Genomic DNA, 23,089 nt, shown 5'->3' with positions numbered 1-23,089 from the left:
GCTCCGTGGGGGTTTATAGCCTTCTGAGCAGAGGTCAGATGGCTCTCCTGGCCTTAAACTCCACGTATCCTTATGTTCTTATTTCTACTATTCTGTGGTTTTTTTTTTTTTCCATTTTGCTCATTGTACCATACTGAGATGGGCTGCAATCAAATCTTGACCTTCTGTATTTGCACAGCTTCCGATGCTGTGATGCTACACGTAGAAATAACAAACAGCGCTGAGGGTTGGTGCCAGCTCAAAGAGCTCACAGCAGATGGATCTACTGAATGTCCACTTACTTGTTGCTTTTCTTTTTCTTTTTTCCTTATTTTTTTTATAGTGAAATACATGAGAGAAGCAACGCCCTATGTGAAGAAAGGCTCCCCTGTTTCGGAGATCGGGTGGGAGACGCCTCCCCCCGAGTCCCCCCGGTTGGGGTGTGCGTCTGCTGACCCGCTGTCGCAGCTTTCGCTCTCCATCCACCGAGACAGGAAAACAATACCACTCAAGATGTGCTACGTGACACGCAACATGATGGTCTCAGACCCCGAAAACAGGTGAGCAGGGTTTTTGCCTGGGGCTGGGTCTTTGTGTTGAATAGTTGTTGGCCTCTTCGTTTGTGGGGTGAGTGAGCAGGAGCTGGTGATGGGCTCCAGCCACACACGGGGTGCCAGCAAGGGGCAAGTGAGCACTGCTTTGGGAAGGGCATGTCCTTGTGCCTGAGCCACGTGGCGCTGGCTTGAGTGCCCAGCTCTGGATAGAGATACACCAGCTTTTGGGTTGTGCTAGACAACCTGAAAGGAAGGTGTGGGGAGCTGGGGGTCGGCCTCTTCTCACAGGTAACCAGTGATAGGACCAGAAGGAATGGCCTCAAGTTGTGCCAGGGGAGGTTCAGGTTGGAAATGAGGAGACATTTCTTCTCAGGAAGAGCAGTCAGGCATTGGGACGGGTTGCTCAGGGAGGTGGTGGAGTCACCGTCCCTGGGGGTGTTCAAGGAAAGGTTGGACGTGGTGCTTAGGGACATGGTTCAGTGGGTGGCATTGGTGGTAGGGGGATGGTTGGACCAGACGATCTTGGAGGGCTTTTACAGCTTTAGTGGTTCAATGATTCTATGATTCTGTGAACTCTTCAGAGTGGAAATTCAACGTTTCTGTTAGAAATAGAAGCTCAGGATTTTGTTCGTGTCCTGACTGAATGTCTTCATTTGGAGGAAAGGGAACTGTACACACTAATTGTCTACATGTTCCAGGCTGGCCTCATGTAATTCCACTAAATTGCATTTTCTTTTCCTTTTTTTTTAAACAAATATTATTTTAAGAATGGCCTGTTTTGTCCATTCAGTTCTGGATATTAAAGTCAGGAATAGGAGAAAAGTTCTGCTTAGAGGACATTAATGGGGAATTTCTGTGACTTGTTCTTTTTTTTTTTTTTTTTTTTTCATAATGTTAAAAATAGGATGAGCTTACCAGCCCTTATTTATAACATATGTGGAACAGCTGCACCACACCAGCACACTGCTATGTCTGATCCCTGCGCTAACAGCTGCTAGTAGAAAAGGGACCAGTCAAGTCAGTAACAGACTGATTCTTCCATCCAAATAATGGCCTTTTTGTTTTTCTCCAATGCACTGGCTTATCAAGAAGCTGTGTGGAATGCCTTTGATTCTCAGCCCTTACCTTTAGGCCTGAGCACAAATCACATTTTCTGTTGCAGACAAGAATAATGAGAAGAGGGGAGAGCAGAAGGGGTTTGGGGGGGGGATGGGTTCCCCTGCATTCTCTTGTACTGCGATCCAGAAACTTTACCAGTATCTGTGTAATTTCCTTCCTTTCTTTTTTATATTTTCAAACCTTCTTAGGGTTTTTGCTTCTCCCTGTGCTACCCCCAGCTTTATTATTTAGTATTGGTTTACTTTGCTTCTACTCTTCATCTCACCAGGTGGTTACTGACCACTACAGAAGTGCAATTTTGAAACAGCAATTACCACTAGCAGTCTTTCTCAATTTTGTACCAAGATGCTTGTTGATAGGTGCAGCTTTTTTCACATATAGTTTCAGATGTCAGGGTTTGACGGCTGTATCACTAGCCTGAGAGTTTGTGGTTCTCCGTTCCGTGGAGTGCGTCTGAAAAAAAATAATGACAGGCAGGCCATATCATTTGAATCAGCGCAATGTTACAGTGCTTTTACACATATTGACATAATTCTTTTAGCATCCTTTTCTTCTGTTTTTTTTACCTTATTGTAGTTCTCAGCTTTTACCACTCTCCTGGCCCTCAATTCCATTTAAAGGACAGGAGGACTGATTCAGAGGGGCAGACTCTCACTGCTGATGGTAATTCTGCGATGGGGCTAGCTCTTTTGAAGCGTGCTACAAATGTGTACATTCTTAGGTGTAACTAGGAAGTAACGCGTGGGAGAGTCATATTGCTTATTATCATGGTTTTCATTTTGTGTTGCTGTCATTTCCTGTGGAAAGAGTGACTTCTGATTTTTACTGTAGTCCAACACAGGGTACAGTCTAAGCTGGTTTTTCCATCCAAGCAAACAGCACTTCACCATCACCCTGGCTGCGGTGAAACAGTAGCAGTATCCCATTGATTCATGTCTTTACTGATAGCAGGGTTTTGAACAATTCTGAATACTGGAACTGATATTTCCCGGTGGAAATGCTTTTGTAACACAGTGAACCTTTCCCACTGAAATATATCCCAAGACAGAAATCCGATTCCCCCCAAAATAATTGGATCTTTGTTCACAGCAAAGACCAAACCATGTCCTTACATGCTTATGACACTTCTGTTTTATAACCCAGTGACCTGATACACACAGATCTTATAGCAACAGATGGTGTCACTTTGCTGAACGGTTTTGGAAGACCACCACTGGCAGGCTGCCAAAGCATATGCTGGCCATAAAAGGGCTTCTCTGGGCTCCATCTGAACTCATTTTCAGTGGCGGCTAACACCAAGCATGGACGTAGAAAGCATGAGTTTTCCAGTGCAGGTGTTTCTCCAGAGCAGGTTACAGCTGAAATCATGGCACAGCAGCATTTCGGGACCAGGCTTAGCTGGTTTAACTTTCAGCATAAGAAGACACCTGTTTTAAATGACCCGGAAGGAAATACCTGTTTGACACCGAATCATCTCCAGTTCTTAGAAAGCTGGGGAGAAATGCGGGTTTAACAGGCAGGGAGAAAGTTAAATGTCTGGTTTTCCCACTAGATCTGGTAATCTTGCATAGTATTTCTTCACCTAGATTGGACCCAGTTAAGAGAGTCCTAAGTTTGTGTTACCCTCTAAGAGTTTGGTGAGCTTGTTATTTCGGAGCAGGAGCGAAATTTGCTGCCTTTAAAGTCATCAGTTCTCAGATGTCTCCTTTACCTAACCTGCCTGTGAGCTCAGACTCAGTGAGATAAGGGATTGTTTTCCCTGTTACCTGATTAAAAATGCTGTAAGATACCAAGGAGAAAGTACCGTGTAGTACAAACCAATGCCAAGCCTAAGCGTGTAGGAAAATATTTTTAACAGTACAAACACGGCAACAGGAGAAAAGATGCAGAACATTTTAGTCGCATCCGTGTCATTCTCATCTAGCCACAGGAACTGTGGTTATATTTTAGGCTGGAGCAAACTAGGTTAAAATAATTACTACTTATACCTGTTGTTTGCCCATGTTTCCACCGATAAGCGTCCTTGGTGGCAGCACTAATGGCTAATGTCAGGACTTGCAGGGGAGTGTCCCCCCAGTGAAGGGACATACAGGAATGGTCAGAGCTACTAACGCCAATAAGCTGTAAATGTTACTGCAGCACACAACGCTTTTCAGCAATTTCTGGTGATGACAGTAAGGAATAGGAGGAAACAACAGGAAATAAGTGTCTGAGATGAAATTTGTGCGATTTGTGCTTGGGACCTGATACAAAAGTACTGCCATGAACATAGGAGACGTGACATTCACTGTAGGAAGGGAGGCTGTGCTGCACTGACTGAAAAGGGTTTTCCTTATGCTTTTGAAATCACCCTAAAATCCTGCTCGCGCTTCATTCAGCCAAACCCAGGAAGTGGGGGCCTGATCCTGCCAACACTTAGCATGCACGCAGCACATTTTTCCAGTGTCAGGAGTCCAAAGCAGTGTGATCACAAAAGAGAACTTCAGCAGGGATCCAGTCTTAGGATTGAATTTTTCATTGTCTTACCCACTGACAGGATTTGGCCCTTTGATGGGAGAAGGTCGGTCTGGTTTTGAAGCTAGGAGAAGTGAGCACAGGACGATCCCGCAGCAGCACGACACGGGCTGCCAGGTGCACCCTGCAGTGCGTGGCAGCACTCGAGCAAGCACAGGTGCAGTTCACAGACTTCGTCCAGCAGAATGGCACCGAGGACACTCAGAGAAACAGATGAGGAAATATTCTTATCTGTTGCCCATTAAAGGTTGGCCTGAGAATTATAATCAGAAGATAAAATTCAGCAGGTACATTCAAAGGTGGTAGATTGGGCTGGAATCCATTCATCCTGGGCACTGAGCTTCTTCTGGGAATTACCAGAGCTTCCCAGGATAACTGAGAGGTGTGAGACAGACTGAGACGTGGTTACTGTAAGTGCAGCTGTAGACTTAATTTGCTTCATTGCTACAATTAAAACTTTTTTTTTTTTTTTTTTTTGCATTGGGAAGTACTGATTCACTGAAGTGTTTGCAAGATTCCTTGCAAAAATGGCACTCCCCAAATTGGTTCCTTTTGCACACATTCTTTTTAAAACCTTTTTCTTACATTATTTAATAACTTGTCAGTAGTGTACAGCATCAGAGTCGGTGAGACTTGATCTTTTGAATTGTACTGGGTGTGACATTTATGGAGGAGTTATGTAAACATGAACAGAAGTATCCATGTGTGATTCCGAAATGAAATTTCAAAATCTTAAATTCTGGTGAATTTGGGTGTATTTACTTTTGTTGCAATAAGGAATGAAAACAAAAGGTGATTTTTTTTTTTAAAAATAAAAACTTAGTTTCAACCAGATTTAATATGACATAGTAAAAACCAGTCCTTGCACCAAAAAACCTGAATCTCGAATGCTGCTTACAGACATAAGCAGAAGAATGCAAAAATGGAATAAAAACCCAAGCATCTCAACGTAGAAGTCAGGGAGCTGTGGCACTAGTATAGGACAGAAGTGTCTAAAAATGGATTTCTTGAATGTTTTTCCAATGCATTTTTAGCTGTGAGGCTGAATGGTTATTTATACTCGTGGTGTCTGGAATACAAGCAGAAATTCCGTGCCTGTTCAGTAAAACTGCAGAAGATGAGTGTGAATAGTTTGGGACCTGCCAGGCTTCCAGCACTCAGTTTCACCACTGATCTAAAGCACAGCTATTGTACTTCGGCAGGGTTGCAGGAAGGAACTAAAAGACCTTGAGCTTTTTCATTCCAGCAGCTCTTCAAGACCGTGCCTGTAGGATTTGCGGGCAGCCACGTGGGGCGGAGAGGCAGTGCAGAAGAGTTGGGACACGGGGTGGCTCGTGCCTCCACCCCGCCTGCCTCCTGCCTGGGAAACATGACCACGCTTTGGTGTTGCCAGGCACGTGCAACCACCAGTGTGCAAAATAAAGGCTGGCTTCTACTTGAAGAGCAGCGTGATGGAGGTGTGCAGCTTTGTAGCCTGTGATGGCTTCCTGCTAACAAGGGAGTCGATGCCCCAAGTCAGAGTGACCAGGAAGAGTGAGCACGGTACAGAGAGTGAGTTACTGCTGCTCTTCTGGAGCACAGTTCCCATTTATCTTACTTTATTTTCTGTCTCCCCCTCTTAAAGTAGCACTGGACTCAGCGAGGGACAGCTAATGCTACACGGGACTGCTGGTTACTGGCAGAAGGGTGAGGTGCTGAGCCCTGGACCCAGGACTAAGGAGGTGTTGAACCACTTCGGCCTCTTCTCGCAGATAGCTAGCGATAGAACTAGAGCAAATGGCCTCAAATTGAGCCAGGGGAGGTTCAGGTTGGAAATGAGGAGACATTTCTTCTCAGAAAGAGCAGTCAGGCATTGGGACGGGTTGCCCAGGGAGGTGGTGGAGTCACCGTCCCTGGGGGTGTTCAAGGAAAGGTTGGATGTGGTGCTTAGGGACATGGTTTAGTGGGTGACATTGGTGGTAGGGGGATGGTTGGACCAGCTGATCTTGGAGGTCTCTTCCAGCCCTAACGATCCTATAATTTTCATGCCAACAACACTGCAGCTTGCGGAAGCTGCTTCAGCCCTGGGCAGACACCAGCGGTTCTGCAGGGCTTCCTGCAGAGGTGGAAATCTTCCCTTCCTAATGGATAGTACATATTTAACAGGATTGGCCTCTAGTTTAGGAAACTGGGCTCCATTTTCTCTTGCTGTTACCATGTGTTCTAGGTGGGCAAAGGAAAGTGAAACGACCTCAATATGTGTGGCGGAGAGAGCAAAGGTACAGATGCTGTAATGGGCACATTACCGGTATAAAAAATCCACCCCCACCCTGCAAGGAATTTGGGCGTAGCTCCTTATGCTCTTACTGAGCTGCTCTCTGACTTCAGACAAAATCTCTGTGAAATTGAGAGAGCATACTCAATTCGCAGTGTTGTTGAGAGCTACAGCTTGAGATCGTTGGATGAAAGGCATGTAGCACTTAATTATCATTATTGGTACAGGCATGTTTTGCTATTTGAATATCAATAAGTCCTTTGAAGAAGTCATTGAGCCTGCAAGAGTCCAAGTCGTGATTTATATCAAGAATTTTTGTTACTGTTTTATTTTTTCCTTGGTGGGCTGTGTTTATCAACTGTTTAGATTAATGTTAAGCTAGGGAAGAAATCAACAATCCAACATTAAAGTAAAGCAACTTGAAAGGATCTAATTCAAATCCAGAGAAGAACAAAAAATGACTATAATCAGGGTGAAATTCTGGTCGACTCTCTCCTCAAGCTTAAGCCACGCTGCTGTACTATGCAATCACAGCGTGCACGGTGTGTTACAGAAGAATAATCTGCCTCTGCGAAGCCCTTTACATTGTTGCCCACAAAGGGTAGGGAATTTCAGATCAAGGCGAACCTGGTTTTTTAACCTTACTGTCAAACTATTTTACTCTTACGGATCCAGATCCTCCTTTTGTGTAAAGCTGCATGCTTCTTGTTGTGTTCTTGTTTGCTTGTAATACTGCCAATCTGTCCCCCACATCTGCTATTTGGAAGGGGTGAATAAGTAGGAGGTACATGAGATTTACCCAGTGTTCCCTCTTTTCAAATGGGGAGAAGTTAGGTGATTTAATTAAAACACATTTACAACATCCCATTTTATACTGTGAGGATAGGAGAGGGAAGAAGTTGAGGTGTGGGCAGAGGGGTGATAAGAGGGCAGTGGTGGGACGGATGAGTGGCTGGGTAGTGAGGAAGGAAGGACTCCTTCTCCTTGATACACTAAAATGTCCTCTCTAAGAGCTGCACATCTGTGGGACCCTCCTTGGTACCTAGGTTAATGCGTTCAGGGCTAGGGATGTCGGATGAGAGGCCCAGGTGTGTAGTTCTTTTCCTCTCACAGAATTTTGTGGCAAGTCATTAACTGCTAGAGTTAATAATTGGTTCAGGCTGGGCTGTCTGATGGTCCTGCAATCATCTACATGGTTCTTTGGGCAGTTCTGCAATTGCTGGTATATTTTGGAAGCTGTGATCGTCTGTCTTGCTAAGGGACAGTTTTCTATCTAAGCTGGAGCTCTGAAGCCTCTAGGCAGAAAGGGTATTTTTTTTTTTTATTTTTCATTAATACAAACAGTTATTTTCCATCATTTGTGAAAATCTACACCAGTCAAACAGGTCGTTCGTTTTGCTATAAGTCATATAACTTATATTTCAGCCTCAGTTTCTCCTTAGCCTTCTGGTAGGGCAATGAGATCAAACACCTCTGTAGGTGTTCCTTCTGTTCCTTCTATAGAGCTGTGCGTTTCAGTCTCTTTTGAGTTCGATCACCAGCTAATTTTTTCTGACCAAAAAAAAACTAATGAAAGACAAAGACCATTTTCTGCAGAGCAACCTCAAGGGTATTCATTTACACAAACAAATCGACAGATCAGCTTGAACTTCGGAGGTTCGTTTACTATTAGTTACTGCAGTTTTGGGTTGTTTTCCTGCAAAGTGTGTTGAATTTTGTTCTGTTAAAATGGTTAAAATAGCCTTCTGATGTCCTAGGGACTAAATTACTGCAGGTACGTGCCAGGATTTAGGCACACAATGAGTTTTCCTACGGTGTGTTTGAGATACCAGTGAAGAACTCAGTAGGTACAGTATGTTGTGAGCGACTTTCAGTCTTTACAGGTCCTGATGAATCTTTAGGGTCTGGGATTAGTCATGTCTTGTTTTCATGAAAAAACAACTCATGTTTTTTCCCCTGACATAATGACATGGGGCTTTCTCCCCTCCCCATCCTTCTCTGTTGGACAGACAAGATCCTGGTGTCATTCTCATCTCTAGCACAAATAGAATGGGTGAGAGACTCTTGCACGTTACTGAAAAAAATATCTGTAAGTGCATGATAAACTTTGCGTGTCTGTCTTTGTGAAAGGGACCGAATGTGACCTGAAGACAGGAATAAAATGTGTCATGGTGAGTGGGTGGCAGGAAAGGATGTGTGTGGTATGGAGGTGGCAGTAACTGAAGCTGGTAGAAGACTTTCAGACGGATTTTGATTAATAGACTTTTAACCAAAATATTTCTTTACCATGAAAATGCTTAAGAAGGTAAGAAGTTAGTAAAAAAAAAAAAAAAAAAAAGAAAAGAAAAAAAAAAAACAATGCTCTTGGGTTTTATGTTACTTTTTTTTTCTGTCACTGTTTCAGATAGGGTAATTTTGAAGAAGTCAAAGAGTTTTTCCAGCCAGCTTCCACTGCAGAGAATTGAGCTGAGGAACAGAAATAAGAGGAAAGTCACTGAAATGATTCAGGGGAGCAGGAACAATGAGAACAAACTGCCTTGAGAAATACATAGTGGGATGGGAGGAGAACAAATTTAGAAAAGGTGATAGAGAAAGTAGCTAACTAGCAAGGTGAAGCAATGAACCAGAAAGTGAAAACTGCAGTAGACTTAGTGAACACTGTTGGAAAAAAGAGAAAAATCAAATCACAAATGAAATATGTCACAAATTAAAGGAAAAGGAGGGGCCTTGTGAGTGCTGTAGGGCAGGACAGCGGAAGGCAAACAGTTAATCGTGTTTTGTGTGTGTCTGTATGTAAGGTATGTAAGTGCTGACATCCAAGCTGCCCCTAAATAATGTTGGAGAGCAATTTTAACACCCCAAGATCTGCTAAACAAAGGAAGTTGATATACAAGGGTTTCAATTTCCTGCGATGCTCCTTGTCCCCACAAGGACATCTGTGTGGTACTGCTTGTAGCCAGGTAGAAACCTCGAGCCCCCTTTTCCTGCCTGGCCGATACCCTGTGCTCTGTGCTGGGCTTTCCCAGACCCCTTATCAGTGGGTCTTCAAACTGCATTTCAGTCTTACAGCTCAGGTCTTGTGCTGTTAGCCAAAGAGCAGGATTTTCAGCTTGTGCATTCACAACTGCTCTCTCCCGCACCTTCTGCAGTCATTTGTATCTCAGCAAATTGCAAATTACAGCCACACCAGGAGCCTCCGATGATGGGCTGCTACCTTAGGTGCTCCAGCTCAGCGTCAGTAGGTGCTGAGGCTGGGATTTAGTGCTTTAGTTGTATGCACAGACATAGCTATTTTAATACCCTATTGTCAATTCCTGCTTTAACACGTTTCTGCTTGTTGAAAATCCTTTTTCCTTGTAGTAGGAGTCAGAGAGAGTTACACTGAAGTTGTTGCTTCTTCTCATCACTTACACAGAGATTTTCCACTGACCTCTGAGTCTGTTAAATGGGAAGCTGTCCTCACAGAAGAGACCAGCAGCATTACGGGGCTGCTGGCTCCCAGATGTTGCTCTCTCCCCAGCTCTCAGGAGAGAATTTGGGGTTTTGTCATCATGGCTATTGAACAGACTGGCTACTGTTTTGTTTCACTTGGCAACTAATCAGTGATTCCTGAGGTTTCTTTCATATAAGCCGAGAAGTGGGCATATAAGTTAATGAAACACTCAGGCACAGGCTGCTAGATTGGGGTGCACCTGCTCTTTGTCTCTTCCAGCGAGACTTTCTCCCGTGCTAGTTCCTCAGCAAGGCAGAGCGGATCCATCAGCAGCCCTGCTCATTCCTCCCCTCTCTGTAGCAGTTTTCATCCGTCCTTGTGGATCGTGTCCCACTCCTTTCCCCTGGGTCCTACTACGGTGTTGTTCTTTCTCAAAAGACATCTAATTCTTCTCCAAGTCCCTGATATCTTACTTAGGCAGCAAAGTGAGACCGTCTGCCTTCACCTCTGAACTGTTCCAACCTGCAGGTCATTTACCGCTATTATCAGCTACAGTCATTGCTCTTTACTCTGACCAGATTCAGCTCAAACTGCAGAAGCAGCAAGCTTTGAGGTTGGCTGTGGCTTTACTAGAGGTGCAGTGCTTGTGACTGAGACAATTTTTTTCTAGCAATTTTTTCCCTTTTTCTATCAAAGAGATGCTTCAGTGATCTGCGGTCAGTGTATTTACCACACCAATCACAGCATCTTCTGATCTCGAAATTTTAAGCAACATCATTCTGAGGTTAAATCAAACTCCTACTGTCCCTCTGAAATAATTCCTTTTTATTTTATTAATTCCCTTTTATTTTATTAATTTTATTTTATTTATTTATTTTTTTTTCCAAATAACTGACCCCGCTGCTCCTTGAAACAGCACTTTTGCCATTGTTTGGTGTAGAATCCACTGTGAAGAGGGCTGGACTGGGTGTTTCTGCATTACCAGTACAACTGTAACAAGAAAACTAGGAGAAGGAAAAAGATAAGAGGTCTTTCATGCAATGCAGGGAAAGAAGTCTGCTTCTTAATGTCCATATATATTTAAAAAGATATTAAATGACTTGTTCTGCGTACAGAAGGCAGCCCGTGATGTGCTCTGCATATCGGTCAGCATCGGCACGCAGTGATGTCAGCAGGTCCTTTCCTCACTTGCATGCTACACAACTCCATCGATAGCCCTTTTATTAAAGCCCAGCTGGCAACAAATAGAAATGAAATCAACTGTGACAGCTCGTTAGTGATATACACACCCTCTGCGTGGACCTCAGTCTAATCCAGCTCCCAAGAAATGAGTAACTGCACTTACCGTGACTGTGCTAAGGTGAAAGTCAGCAACTAACTCTTGAGACAGTGAGTACCGTCGTGACAGTGAGGGGACCTAGACACTGTCACACAGAAAACTTCTGCTGCATTGCCAAACAGTGCTTGCTTTGTAAAATTGCTTTCACCTACATTTAGGTGCATCAAACACACAGGTTTCTTCAGTGTAGGCTGGGGAATTCGTTGCACCGCCTAATGTTATCTCTGTGGAATATTTTCCTTGGAGACTAAGCCCAATATTTCCACTGCTTTATTTTTACATGCTTTACTCCTGGTTCATCTCTTGATGCTGCATGTAGCATTACACAAAAACCTTAACGGTTTGGTTTTTTTTTTTTATTTTATAAAAAAATTACGCTTTTAAAATATCATTTCTGATTGTGTTCACTAAATCCCCTGTTATGCTGGAAAGCCTCCCATATTTGTACACTCAGAAATGAACATAATTACGTGCTACCATTTCATGTGTAGACAATGAAGGGGAAATGGCGTGAGCAGTTTTGCCCTCAATCCCTTTTTAAGTTTGCAAAGTCCATGGCAGAGTGTTTTGTTCCTGGCTATGCTGGTACAAAATCAAAGTAGCGTGATGGACTTGAATAACTCTGGCTCCAGCTTATCATTAACTTCAAGGGATTTACTCCACACTTTAATCAGTCACTGAATACATAATCTGACCCAGGAAAAGGCACAAAGTGTAAAGCAGTGCCTGGGTTGGTCCTGAGCCAATGGTGGTGGGAGAAGTGCTTTCAAGAGATTTGATAAAAGGTATTTCTTAGATAATGAACGCTCCTACACAGAGGCCTTATCAAATGTGGAATGAATATGGGCTATCAAACATTTGCTTTCAACTTCTTCTCATCCACAGTAAAGTTAAAGCTCTGGATGCAGTGAGGGAGAGAGAGGTTTGGCCTCGTACTTGCAAGGTTATGGCGTTTGGAGGCACTGGGTTTTGTGTCACCCCCATGTTCTGCGGGTGGAAAATGGGATGCTGGAAATACTCCTCCGCTCAGAGAAACTCTTTGAGAAGGAAAGAGAAAATTACTCTTTTATTACGAGGTTTGCCAAATGATCTCTGAGAAAATGTGATATCATTCATATGCATTGCCAAGCTGGAGAGATGCCGCGCATCTTGGCAGCCATCTAGAGCTAACATATAATTCCTTTGGGTTGGTATGGGCTTTATCAGAAACAGCTCCATATGCAGTATTTACATAACTGTGGTGGAGTGTGAGAATAAACACAGCTGTGGCATTGCCCTAAATATTTCAATTCAGCGGGGAATTAAGGGAACTTTATCACTGAACTGCAGATAAACAGAAGTCAGTAAGCGGTGGTCAGTTTAGCCAAGGAACAAATCAAAGCTACAATGGCTGGGCTGCTTGGAAACATTTAAGTACTTTAGAGTTGGAGTTTACTAAGGTCAACGGTATTTTTTTGCTTTTGAAAAAATATGGAAATGCCATCAGTCAGCTGTTAAACAAAAAGCAGCGTCCAAATGGACTGGTGAATCAAAGCAGCATAGACTGAAAGGCAGAAAATAGAAGAGTTTATAGGGACGTAGTGCTTTCAGCGTGTGATTGCAGTAGGAAACCACGGGTTTCCAGGAAGAAAGAAGGTAAGAGGAGTTTCTGTTAGGATCTCCATCAAGTGGCTGCAGAGGTGGGAGTTCTGGATTTTTAGGGGAAATCTGTAAGGACGGCTTCTTTAAGGTAGTTTAGATCTCATAGCAAGTAGTAGCAGAGTTCAGGCAGTTGAGGGTTTAGACTTTGATCCTTACTCCCTATCTAGCAGCCTGCACGCAAATGACACTTGCAGACATATTTTTGGGGATGGACCACTGTGGAGGATAAAAAAAATTGAGTTTCAGTGCTGTCAGTGCAGCGTTTATTCCCGTCTGAAGTCACTTTGGGTAAGTGCAGCACGTATTGTCCCATCTTCCTTGTCACTCCGCTAAGGCAACAAGGTAGTCTGTCTGCATCTGGTAGTGTATCAGCATCAAACTTTGATCACTGGCAAGCAGTGCCCAAAATAACCCCACGTAAAGTCACTGACAGATGATAGTTTAAGTATTCTTGCAAGTATCATGCTGTATATGTGTGTTTATCTATGTTAGAATATATAAATTGATATCAATACGATGTATATAGATTACAATACAGTATGAGATTTCAAATTGAAATAGCACTTCATCATTTTGAATCAATTAAAGCAGTGAAGAGCTTTCTAAATGTTCATTATTTTAGAGGACAGAACTATCACAGAAATACGTAAATAGCCACTATTAAGGGAAATACGCTTTGATGAAAGCCCAAGTAGCAAAATACCTGTTTGTATCCACTTGCTGTATGAATTTAGTGTATTCCAAATTGTAGGGAAGCACGTTGCCATTCGGAAGCTCTTACAGCTTTCGATAATTTTATTTTTAAACCAAAGGTTAAAAAAACAAAGGTTTAAAAATCTAACCTAAAAAGAAATGGCACAAGCTTGCTATTCTTTTGCAGCCGCAAAGGAAGCACATTCTTCTGTCTTTATAGTACTTGTTCGGCACTCTGTTTCCAGCGTGATAGGCGGTGACTTAGAGGTGGGAATTCTCTTACAGGAACCACACGCTTTGTAAAAAGCATTGTTTCACAAAATCCATACAGCACATTAACATTTTCCAGGACTGCCACAATACATACCAGGTATTTTTTTCTCTTTGAAAGAAGCGTTAAAACGAGAGGCAGAGTGCGGAAAATACCTAGTGCTGTTCCTGGCTGCTTCCCTACCTCATCTGGATGCTTTTCTGGGTGCTTTTCCCGTGGTGAAACGGTGACGCTGTCACCGGCATTTGTAAAATGTTTTGAGATCTTGTGCCAAAAAGTTCTCAGTGAGTAGGAAGCAACGTTTCACTGATTACCACAATGTGCAGGTCTGTGCAGTTTGTTACCATTGCTGAGCTGCGTGCAAGAGCAAGCTCAAACCCAAGTTCCTAGGGTCCACTGGGACACTGGTGTTTCTGATGAGCAGAAAAAGCAGGGTGTGGTGGTTCAGATCTCAACAACCATCTGACACAAGTGGCTAAACCATAACTGTCAGGGAGACAGCTTTTTTGTGCAGTTAAAAAAAAAAAAAGAGAATTTGATTAGGAAAGTGCTAATCTGCAAACATAATTTTCTTATTCACCATATCTGCATCATCTAACAAGGCATTTTCCTTTCGGTACCTGAAGTTGACTCCTCAGTGCCTGCTGGAGCGGCTACATGACAGCCTTTATTTTCAGAAAGCGCTGAGTTCCGATGACTTTACCGAGCAAAGTGCACTGTTGTGTTGGCTCAGCGCTTTCTGAAAAATCAGCCCACTTTTTGAACTATGTAAGCAGTGATTTAGAACCCTCAACAGTTCAGTTGCTTAGTTTGGAAAATCGTGACCTTTTCTATCTTTAGAGCAGTGTCTGCTCGGAGACCTCCCCTTTCCAAAATGGGCAAACAAGAGACCAGCAGCCCTCATCCTCTTAGCCCCAGAGAGCTACACAGATTGAGTCGCCTTCTGTTCTGGATTCTGCTCTCTTTTAATCAATTAATTAAAAACTCTTAATTGTTAGTTAAGCTCCAAATTGTAGGATTTTGTAATTGCATAACAAATATTTGGATTACGGTACTGTCTTGAACCTCAACCTGAATAAATCCCATTGAACTAATTACTTTTCTGATACAGAAAGGAGTCATTACGTGTCTCGGAGATCAGGCAGCAGTACACGAGACAGAAGTAGAGACTCAAATCTGAGGTTGAATTTGTGTGGGTAACATTCAGGGGAAGCCACTGTACGTTTACAATGAAAAGACACCAATGTGATGTGGAGTTGAGTGATGGGCATTGACCAGAGCTAGGTTTTATAATCACTACATAATGATAAACCAGACTGTTATTTAGTTATTTAGTAAACGTTCAAGTAACACTGATCCACAAAGCTATAAAGAGCACACAAAGCCCCACTAATAACTAATAACCTCGCTGAGAGCAGCGCTGAAATAGCAGCAGCTGTCTCTCAAAGCGTTTTTGTTGTTGTTAGTAGAGGTGTTGGCACAGTTCCTATAACCATGATGGACAGGATTCGTTTCTCTGGAAGCTGTGTTCAGATTAGCTTTGGAAAACACAGTTGTGGGGTGAAAGCCCACAAGATGGTCGAGTAAATGTGTTTTTGGGGAAAAGCATCTCTCCCTACAGGAGTTTGGAAAACCGTAAAAAATGCTTGTCAGCAGTAATCACACAGTTGGGGTTAGCACTTCCTTGCCACCACTGTTAGCAGGACCTAAATGGAGCATTTGGGAAATCTGTTGCTCCTGGGGAAGGCCAATTACACCGGGCTTCTGGTTCTGCTTAGTGGTGTCACTGAAACCACGGGGCAGTCCTAAGAAAATTCCTTCATTTAGGGTTAGGGTTTTTTTTCTTCGCTTAGCTCTGTATGTATGAAGTAAGCGTATTGAGAAACGCTGGGCGTGCTGTGACACACAGCTAAAGAAAGTAGCAGCTTATCCCCAGCTTCTCTGCAGTCATCTGCCTTGTGGTTCCTGGTGGTTGCCCTGCCAGGGTGCAAAGCCTGAGGAGCATGCTGAGCAGGAAGGGGCAGCCCCAGGGGAAAACTTTCGTGTTATCTTTTAAGGTTATGGGTGGACGCTCCTCTTGCCTTTATATTTGAAACTCCTATTGACATGTTAGATGTGGGGTTGGATCAGCCCCTTCTCGAAGATCAGTAATGTACAGTTCAGACCTGGCTCCAGTTAGGTGGATCTCACTAGATTTGGGTGTTGTAAAGGTAAGTTTTTAGTGCCAGGCCTTGGTATTAGCATCCTTCTTTGTAACTGATAGCTAACAGTAAGTGAGGTAATTTCAGTCACCTAACGGTACATGAGTGAACGTAATGTTTTTCCCCCCCCATTTTTCTAGACTTATTGAAGTTCATTCACCTGATGCCAAGCACACCGTGGTTCTCAGGAGTAAGGATTCAGCTACAGCCCAGGCCTGGTTCAATGCCATCCACTCCAGTGTCAATGATCTCATCCCCAGGGTGATTGCAGAGGTCAGAGACCAGCTGGGTAAAACAGGGATTGCTGGAAGTCGAGAGATTAGGCATCTAGGCTGGCTTGCAGAAAAGGTAACGGAAACATTCTTGTTTTTATTTCTAAGCTTTCTCTTTCTTGCTGTCTGAGATTCTGTTTTTTTTTTTTTAAAAAAAATATTATTATTTTTATTTATTATTTAGCTTTTGTTGAAGACCTTTCTTTTCCTAATGTGTCAAATTTCTTTTTTTTTTTTTTTTTTTCGATGTAACTGGAAGGTCCCCTGAGTCTTCACTTCAGTATACCAAATAGCAAAGGCTTTCCTGGGTGACCAAAAGTCTCATGACTTGTCAAGTTCAAGTGTGGGACGTGAGTCACAAAAACTGACACCAGCCTCAAGCTCCCCTGCTGCCATTACATCTCCTGCATACGACACAGTCTGCCTCAGTCTCCTTCCTGCTCCTGGCCTGGGAAGTAGCCAGATACTTGGTCCTTGGTCCACCCCTGCTTGCGTGGCTGCAAGAGTTAGCCATGGTCTGGAGCACGAAGTGGCTGATCTGGAAGGCAGAGCTAGAGATTGCAGCTCTGTCCCCATGTCTTGCACAGTTTGAGTCTCAAAAAATTTTTTGCCCACAGAGGAGAGCTGGTGTCCAGTTTGAGAGTAGCATGGCATTTAGTGACCTGTGGGACGCAGACCCGTGAATGCACAGGGATGGTATCAGGATGAGATCATCTGGTTTTAAATCAGTACTTTTAAATCAGGAATTGTCTTTGGCACTGTACCAACTGATACGTGTGGATTGGCTCCTGTAACAGCATTCGTATTGTGCCCAGATGTGCCTCTCATCCAGATGTTACTTGGGTGGCCGTTCAGAGCATCTCAGCCTCTCCAGCTGGGTTGCATGCAAGAAGAGTCACTGTGCTACAAACTCTCCTTGTAACCTATGCTTCTAACACAGGAGCAGAAAGCTGTGATGGTACCCAGTAGCACTATCTGGGATTTTGTAGGTGGAAATACAGCAGCCACAGGCACAGCTACCATCTAGTATCCTTTAAAAGCACACACCGTTTGTTTTTAGGCAAATGTGACTCAATCCACACTACATGTAACAAAGCAAAGATTGCAGAACTTTGCAGATGGATTTTATACATTTTCCTGTCCCTCCAGACAAGCTTGCTGTGTGGAAAACAGCACAACACTGTGGCTTAGTGTTGTAGGGAGTATGAAATCTGGGGTATAATCTTAGCTCTTTTTTAAAACACAGAAGACCCCATAAGGAAATTTTCATAGTATTAAACTGGACAGCCACGGGATGTTTAAACTTGCTTTCATGTTGTATCCTTTCTATAAAGTTATGAAAAGTTGAATGTACCAGTTCTTTTGTGTTTCCAAATCCTCTTTTCTGAAACAGTAACTGCTGTGTAGCAGATCAGATATACTTTATGCTTAATAAACTAATCATCATCAAGTGATCAACAGATCATTTAAGCGGATGCACAGCATGCTTCTTGTTTGTGAATTTCCTCTCCCTATTATGAAGTGTGATCGACAGCACTTGGTTGTGGGATCAGGGAGCTGTGGAAGCTTAGAAGCAGGGCCACAAATAGGATCCTTGGACTGGAAATGGAAGCAAGCGTTGTGCATGGCACAGGGCATGAAACATCTGCTCTTTTCACTGGTGGGTCGGTGATGCCTCCAGTTAATGTTGAATCGATTATTTGGGATGAAAAGTCTTTTGGCTGAAAACATTTGTAGAAATGCATCCCAATGTTTTAAAACTATGCAAGATTTCTATTCTTATAATGCTGTAAGTAACGTTTCTTCATGCAAAGAAGGATGTACCCTTAACCTGTCTTCTTTGTGGCAGTTACTGCGCTGTATCCCATTCACACGCATCTTTCCCCTCTTCTTTTTGCCTTGCAGACTGCAGTCATAGTTCATGTTATTGAGCATGGGCCAGTTCAAGATCCTGCTGAATTAGTGGTGAAACTCGTGTTGCCTTTAATAGGACCAAGTTGTGGTTCTGTGCGCATTCCAGAGTATTTACAATGGCTGTCATCAAGAATTAGCCTTGGGAGATTTCTAACAGCATTGTAACCAAATGTCAACATGTTTTTTTAACCATACTAACCATCCAGAGCTTTGCAATAGTAACGCAGTGAGGTCAAAAGTTCCCAGCTTCTTCTTATTTGGGAGACCAGTTAAAAAGCAGGGAAAATCACTACATATGGTAAAAAGCTAAGTTAAATTGCTTTTATTTTGTTACTGGACTGCGGGCTGTAAATGCTGGATTTAAGACAGATAACCTGCAGGGTGGGAGAGGAGGGTGCAAACGCTATAGATACTGTTTCAGATGAGGTGTTGGAGTCAGCCAGGCTAGGTGCTGACCACAGGGCATTTCCTAGACACTCCCTGTGCAAAACCTGGGTTAGCCAGTGGGGAGAGATTAAATTCTCCAGGGACTGTTGGAAGCAGACCAGGAATACCAGCTTTCTTCTCCCGGGGTGAACTTTCCTAATACATGCACTCCTGGTTGGTTTCTAAATGCTGGAGCTTAGAAAGCAAAACCCTGGGGGAAAGGGACCTCAATATTAGTAGCCACATGTGCCTTGTATTCCTCCTAATGCCATCATTAATTATTTTTGTATGATATTTTGTGGCATATCTTGCCATTTTTCCACGGACTGCGGTGGGAAGAAATCTGAACTCCACTTTGGAAAACATCTTAGGCTGTAACTTTTAAGGCAGCTTTTATGGCATCACATTATGTTACTTACATAGCTTATCCGTACAGTGAATTTGCAGCAAGATGGAGTGACGCTGACGGAGATGAATTCCTTTGGCTGTTTGGGGAATGCAAAATGCAATCCCATAGAAATTTCACCGTAATTTGCCGTGATTAGTCTCTGCTTTCATTAAACTATTTCCTGGTTTGACATTTTTTATATGTCTCTGCTCTAAACTTAGCTCTGAACTTCAACCTTTACATTACTACAAAAATAGATTCATTAGCTGAGCCTCCCTCAGGTGGGTAACATTAAAATAAATAGTAGGTTATCTAAGGTACTATGCGATTGCATGCTAACAGGCTGCTTCTACCTTCAGTGAACTTCCCTGTGAAGACTGCCCTAAATTTGTCATCTTCAGCATGAAACCTCCGCCCTGCAGGTCCACCTTCAGAGCTCCCTAGCTTTTCCCCAGGGTGCACACAATGAGCCCGTCAGCAGGTAAAGCAAAAAGCCATGGATCACGTTAAGAAAGCAAACCTTCACTGTGGCTTTATCGTAGGCAAGGAGAAAAACAGCCAGAAGCAATCATTAGAGATGCCAAATTCCCTGTTTTATTAAGACGCTAACCTTGTCCTATCCTTGACCTCATGGGAAGGGTTTCTGAAGCCAGCCAAGGATTAGGGAGTTATGTTAGTTACCAGCATCCTAAAACTTGCCTGCGACTAACAGAAATGTCAAGTGCCAGTTTATAATGAAGTGCATGTGCTCTCCACAATCTTTTCTTTCTTGTATTTCTTTGGAGCTTCAGCAAGACCTGTGGGATTAACTAATATACAAATGGGAGGGAACAGCTGCATGTGGGTTTTAATCTTTCCAGGCCTTTTTTTTTTTTTTTAAGGTTCCCTGTAAAGACACTTCCAGTGACCAGATACAAAAAAGTAATGTAATCCCTTTCCATGTGCATGTTAATTGTCCCTCTTCTTTCCAACAATCCTTTCGATCCTTTTAGAAATGTCTTTTCCACCTCTTTTTTTCCCCAGTTTTTTATAGTTCTGCACATCCTGTGGATTATAGGGGGGCGAAAAAAGCATCATTGCTTTTCTCACTGTACTTATCCACCTGCTGTTGAGCTCCTTCATGAGGTGCAAACTCTGCTCTTACACTGGAGAGTCAAAATATCAAGGAAATGTTACTTTATCAATTTGTATTGTCAGTTCCAGTAGACCGAGATACTAATGACAAAAGCTTTATGTCCATTTTTGCTTCTTTAATGCAAACACTGCAAGGTTGTTCTGGCAAAAGTGTTTTTGCAAAGGGTGTCTTTTCCTATTCAGTATCGGCCATACAAGCACTGAAGCTGGAGTGAGGTGCCAGTGCTGTAGCTAGGTCATTAAGAAAAAAATAAAAAAATAAAAAAATAATACACACACACACACACAAAAAAAAGAAACACACCAAGAACAGAAACAAAACCCCCAGTTCTATGTCTTTCACTGTTCTTACTGTGCCAGGGATGCTTTAAATGTAGACTTGGCGAAAAGAAAAAGCACTCCTGCGGCTGGAGAACATTCTCCTTCCTGAATGTCAAATGTCTTAGCCGACAATGGGGTTGTTAAAATAGTCTCAAGGTTCCTTTGAGAAACTTGAAAATAGGGGTAGCTGCAAGTTGTCTTTTATAATGGTAATATTTGAAGCGGCAGAAAAATTCCTTTCTGTTTTTTTTTTTTTCACTGACTCCAGCATTTTGCTCGTGTTAACGTAGCTCCGCGTGCTCAGAGCAAATGTGTACGGGCTCCCAGAAATCTGATGGGTAGATCAGAGTGGAGAAAATACCTGATGCTGGAGGGGAAGTAGCCACACAGCATGGTGAATTAGAGTTGTTTTTCAGCTCGTGACACTATCTCTGAAACGAGAAGTGTGTTCATACATTACGGGCTGTACAGTCTCCTCAGACCTTAGACAACCATATCATTGTTTTAGAGCTGAAGTGTGGGATGTGTCATCACAGAGTGATCGTCGGTATCGAGCTGTGTATTGCAGCGTTGTATTTATATTCCTGCTCTCTGCCTAATTCTGCGGGGGGAGCGATAGCGGTAAGATTGTGAGACACGCAAGCTGTCCAAACAAGATTTAGGCAAATGACATGAGAGTGTATTTGAGGGTGTTTTTCCAGGATGAAATGAAAACGTTTCTCTTTTCCCATTTCCTTTGCACCTATGCTCATTGGTTAGCAAAACAAGTAGACAGCAACAGAGCCACATTGTTATTCTCATCACAGACCTATGAGTTTTCAAAGAACAGAAGCGAAGCTTCAGTTTTAAAATTTTATATAATTTCTGAATTTCTAGAACAGCCTTTTAACAGCGACCTTAAAATGTCTTTGCACGAGAAAGCCACCGGCCTGTCAAGTAGTTCAAACATTTTGACTTTCTCCAACAGCACGCAGATCTGATTTTAACCACCTTCCTGCGACACGGTATAAAAAGCACGGCAGCTGCTAGACAACATTTAAAAAACCCTGGCATGGCCGTGTCCGGGGCTGCAGTGCCTTTGATGCTGTGACGTGGCCTCTTGAACAGCCGTGGCTTGGGGCTGCTGCCGACCCCCTTGGCTCCCCCAGCTCTTCCATCACAGCGGTGGCAGCACTCACCTGACCCTGTAATGAGCCAGATCAGAAAGTTACGCTGGCAGAAAACTCATTACTTTTTGGGGTGGAACATTAGCTTTCTGCAGGTTTAGGTCCCTGAACCAGCTCACTATGGGTTTTTTGACAAATTCAAATTCCAGTGCAAGGGTATGTGGCAGAGGTATAGGGACTGGGAGATGGGGCTGCCGCTTTGGGCAGCCTGCAGCTCTTTGGCTGGGCTGGCTGACCGCACAAACGGAACCCGCAGCTTGTTCAGGAATAAATCTGGGTTGTGTTGATCCCCAGTCAGTCTTCGTTCTGACTAGAGAAAATAGCTGTGCACATTTAGTCTGAAACGGCAGTGAACTTTGAGTTGTACTGAGTCTTAACCCCTGTTGCAAATCAGTGTATGCTTTAACCAGATAAATAACTTGCTAGGAACATTAGTGTTCGCTAAGAAAACTCTTATTCCAATGCTTTTTTTTTCTCTTTTTTTTTTTTTCCCCAAGGAAGTTGTATTCATGTAGTGTGGTCTCCTTTGCCATTTCTAGTCTCTACAGCTTTCTTTTTCTACTTTAATTCCCTCTTTTCTTTAGTAATTATCTACGCATGTTTGGAAGTGCTACCCATCTATAATGCCCAGGAAGAAAAGCAAGGCAGTTTGGTCCTGGCCTCCTGTTTTGAATGGCTAAAGAAGGAGCTGATTTGTCAAATTAATACCATGCAGGTGGTCATAATCTTGATATTGACCTGGCCTTTTGGAGATTACACATTCCTCAAATCAGAAAATGTACTATGTGGCCTAAATTCGAAATCGTATTCTGGCTAATTGCTTGCTGTGGAGCACTTAGATACAAATGAAGAGTCCTGCTTTTGCCCTGTGTCACTTAACCTCGTAGCTTATTAGCTCTAGAATTTATTTGTTTGCTTTGTGAAACACCACAACAGAGCACTTAATTGCATTAACAGTCTTCATTATCTGGGATAACGATCAGCCTGTACTAAGGAAAGACGTAAACCTGAAGTAGCATGAAGAGTAATTTCCTCTCCCAGATTCGGTGAGGTTCCTCCACAGGCCAATTCATCAGCAGTAACATTGTTCTCTTGTTGCTTTAGGTGCCTTCAATAAATGGATATATTAAGAAAAATTCTGGCTAAAAACAGCCATTTAATTCACCACACTCTTAGGACTTTGCCAGTCTTTATCTGTAACGCATACGCTATTTCTTCACATGCCAACGAGAGCTGAGCAAAGGATAAATCTAAGTCAGGCACAAGTGCTTAGTACAAGGGGATTGGAAAGAAGAATAAGTGTAAAGATTGGGCTGATAAATCGTGAAAAATGATGATAGTAAATGGAAGATATGTGAGTGAAAGATCTGAGCTTGAAAGTTAGCCTCTATTTCTGCAGCACAGTTTGTTTTTTACAGTGCAAAAAAACCCCAAACCTTTAATCAGATAATTATGGAGCACAGTTACACA

At 43.0% G+C, this 23,089-nt stretch overlaps 1 protein-coding gene across 1 annotated transcript in view; it reads left to right on the top strand.

The window, feature by feature from the left end:
• The window catches only part of SNTB1 (syntrophin beta 1), a 115,560-nt gene that overhangs the window by 58,760 nt on the left and 33,711 nt on the right, over nt 1-23,089 (top strand). The window contains exons 2-3 of the mRNA XM_013184990.3: nt 323-539; nt 16,139-16,346. Coding sequence (XP_013040444.2) covers nt 323-539; nt 16,139-16,346 — 425 coding nt within the window. The remainder of the gene's footprint in view (nt 1-322; nt 540-16,138; nt 16,347-23,089) is intronic.

The sequence above is a fragment of the Anser cygnoides genome, chromosome 2 (assembly GCF_040182565.1).
Source record: "Anser cygnoides isolate HZ-2024a breed goose chromosome 2, Taihu_goose_T2T_genome, whole genome shotgun sequence".
Lineage (NCBI taxonomy): Eukaryota > Metazoa > Chordata > Aves > Anseriformes > Anatidae > Anser > Anser cygnoides.
Note: the sequence above shows the minus strand (reverse complement) of the source record. Positions and strands in the feature narration are given on the sequence as shown.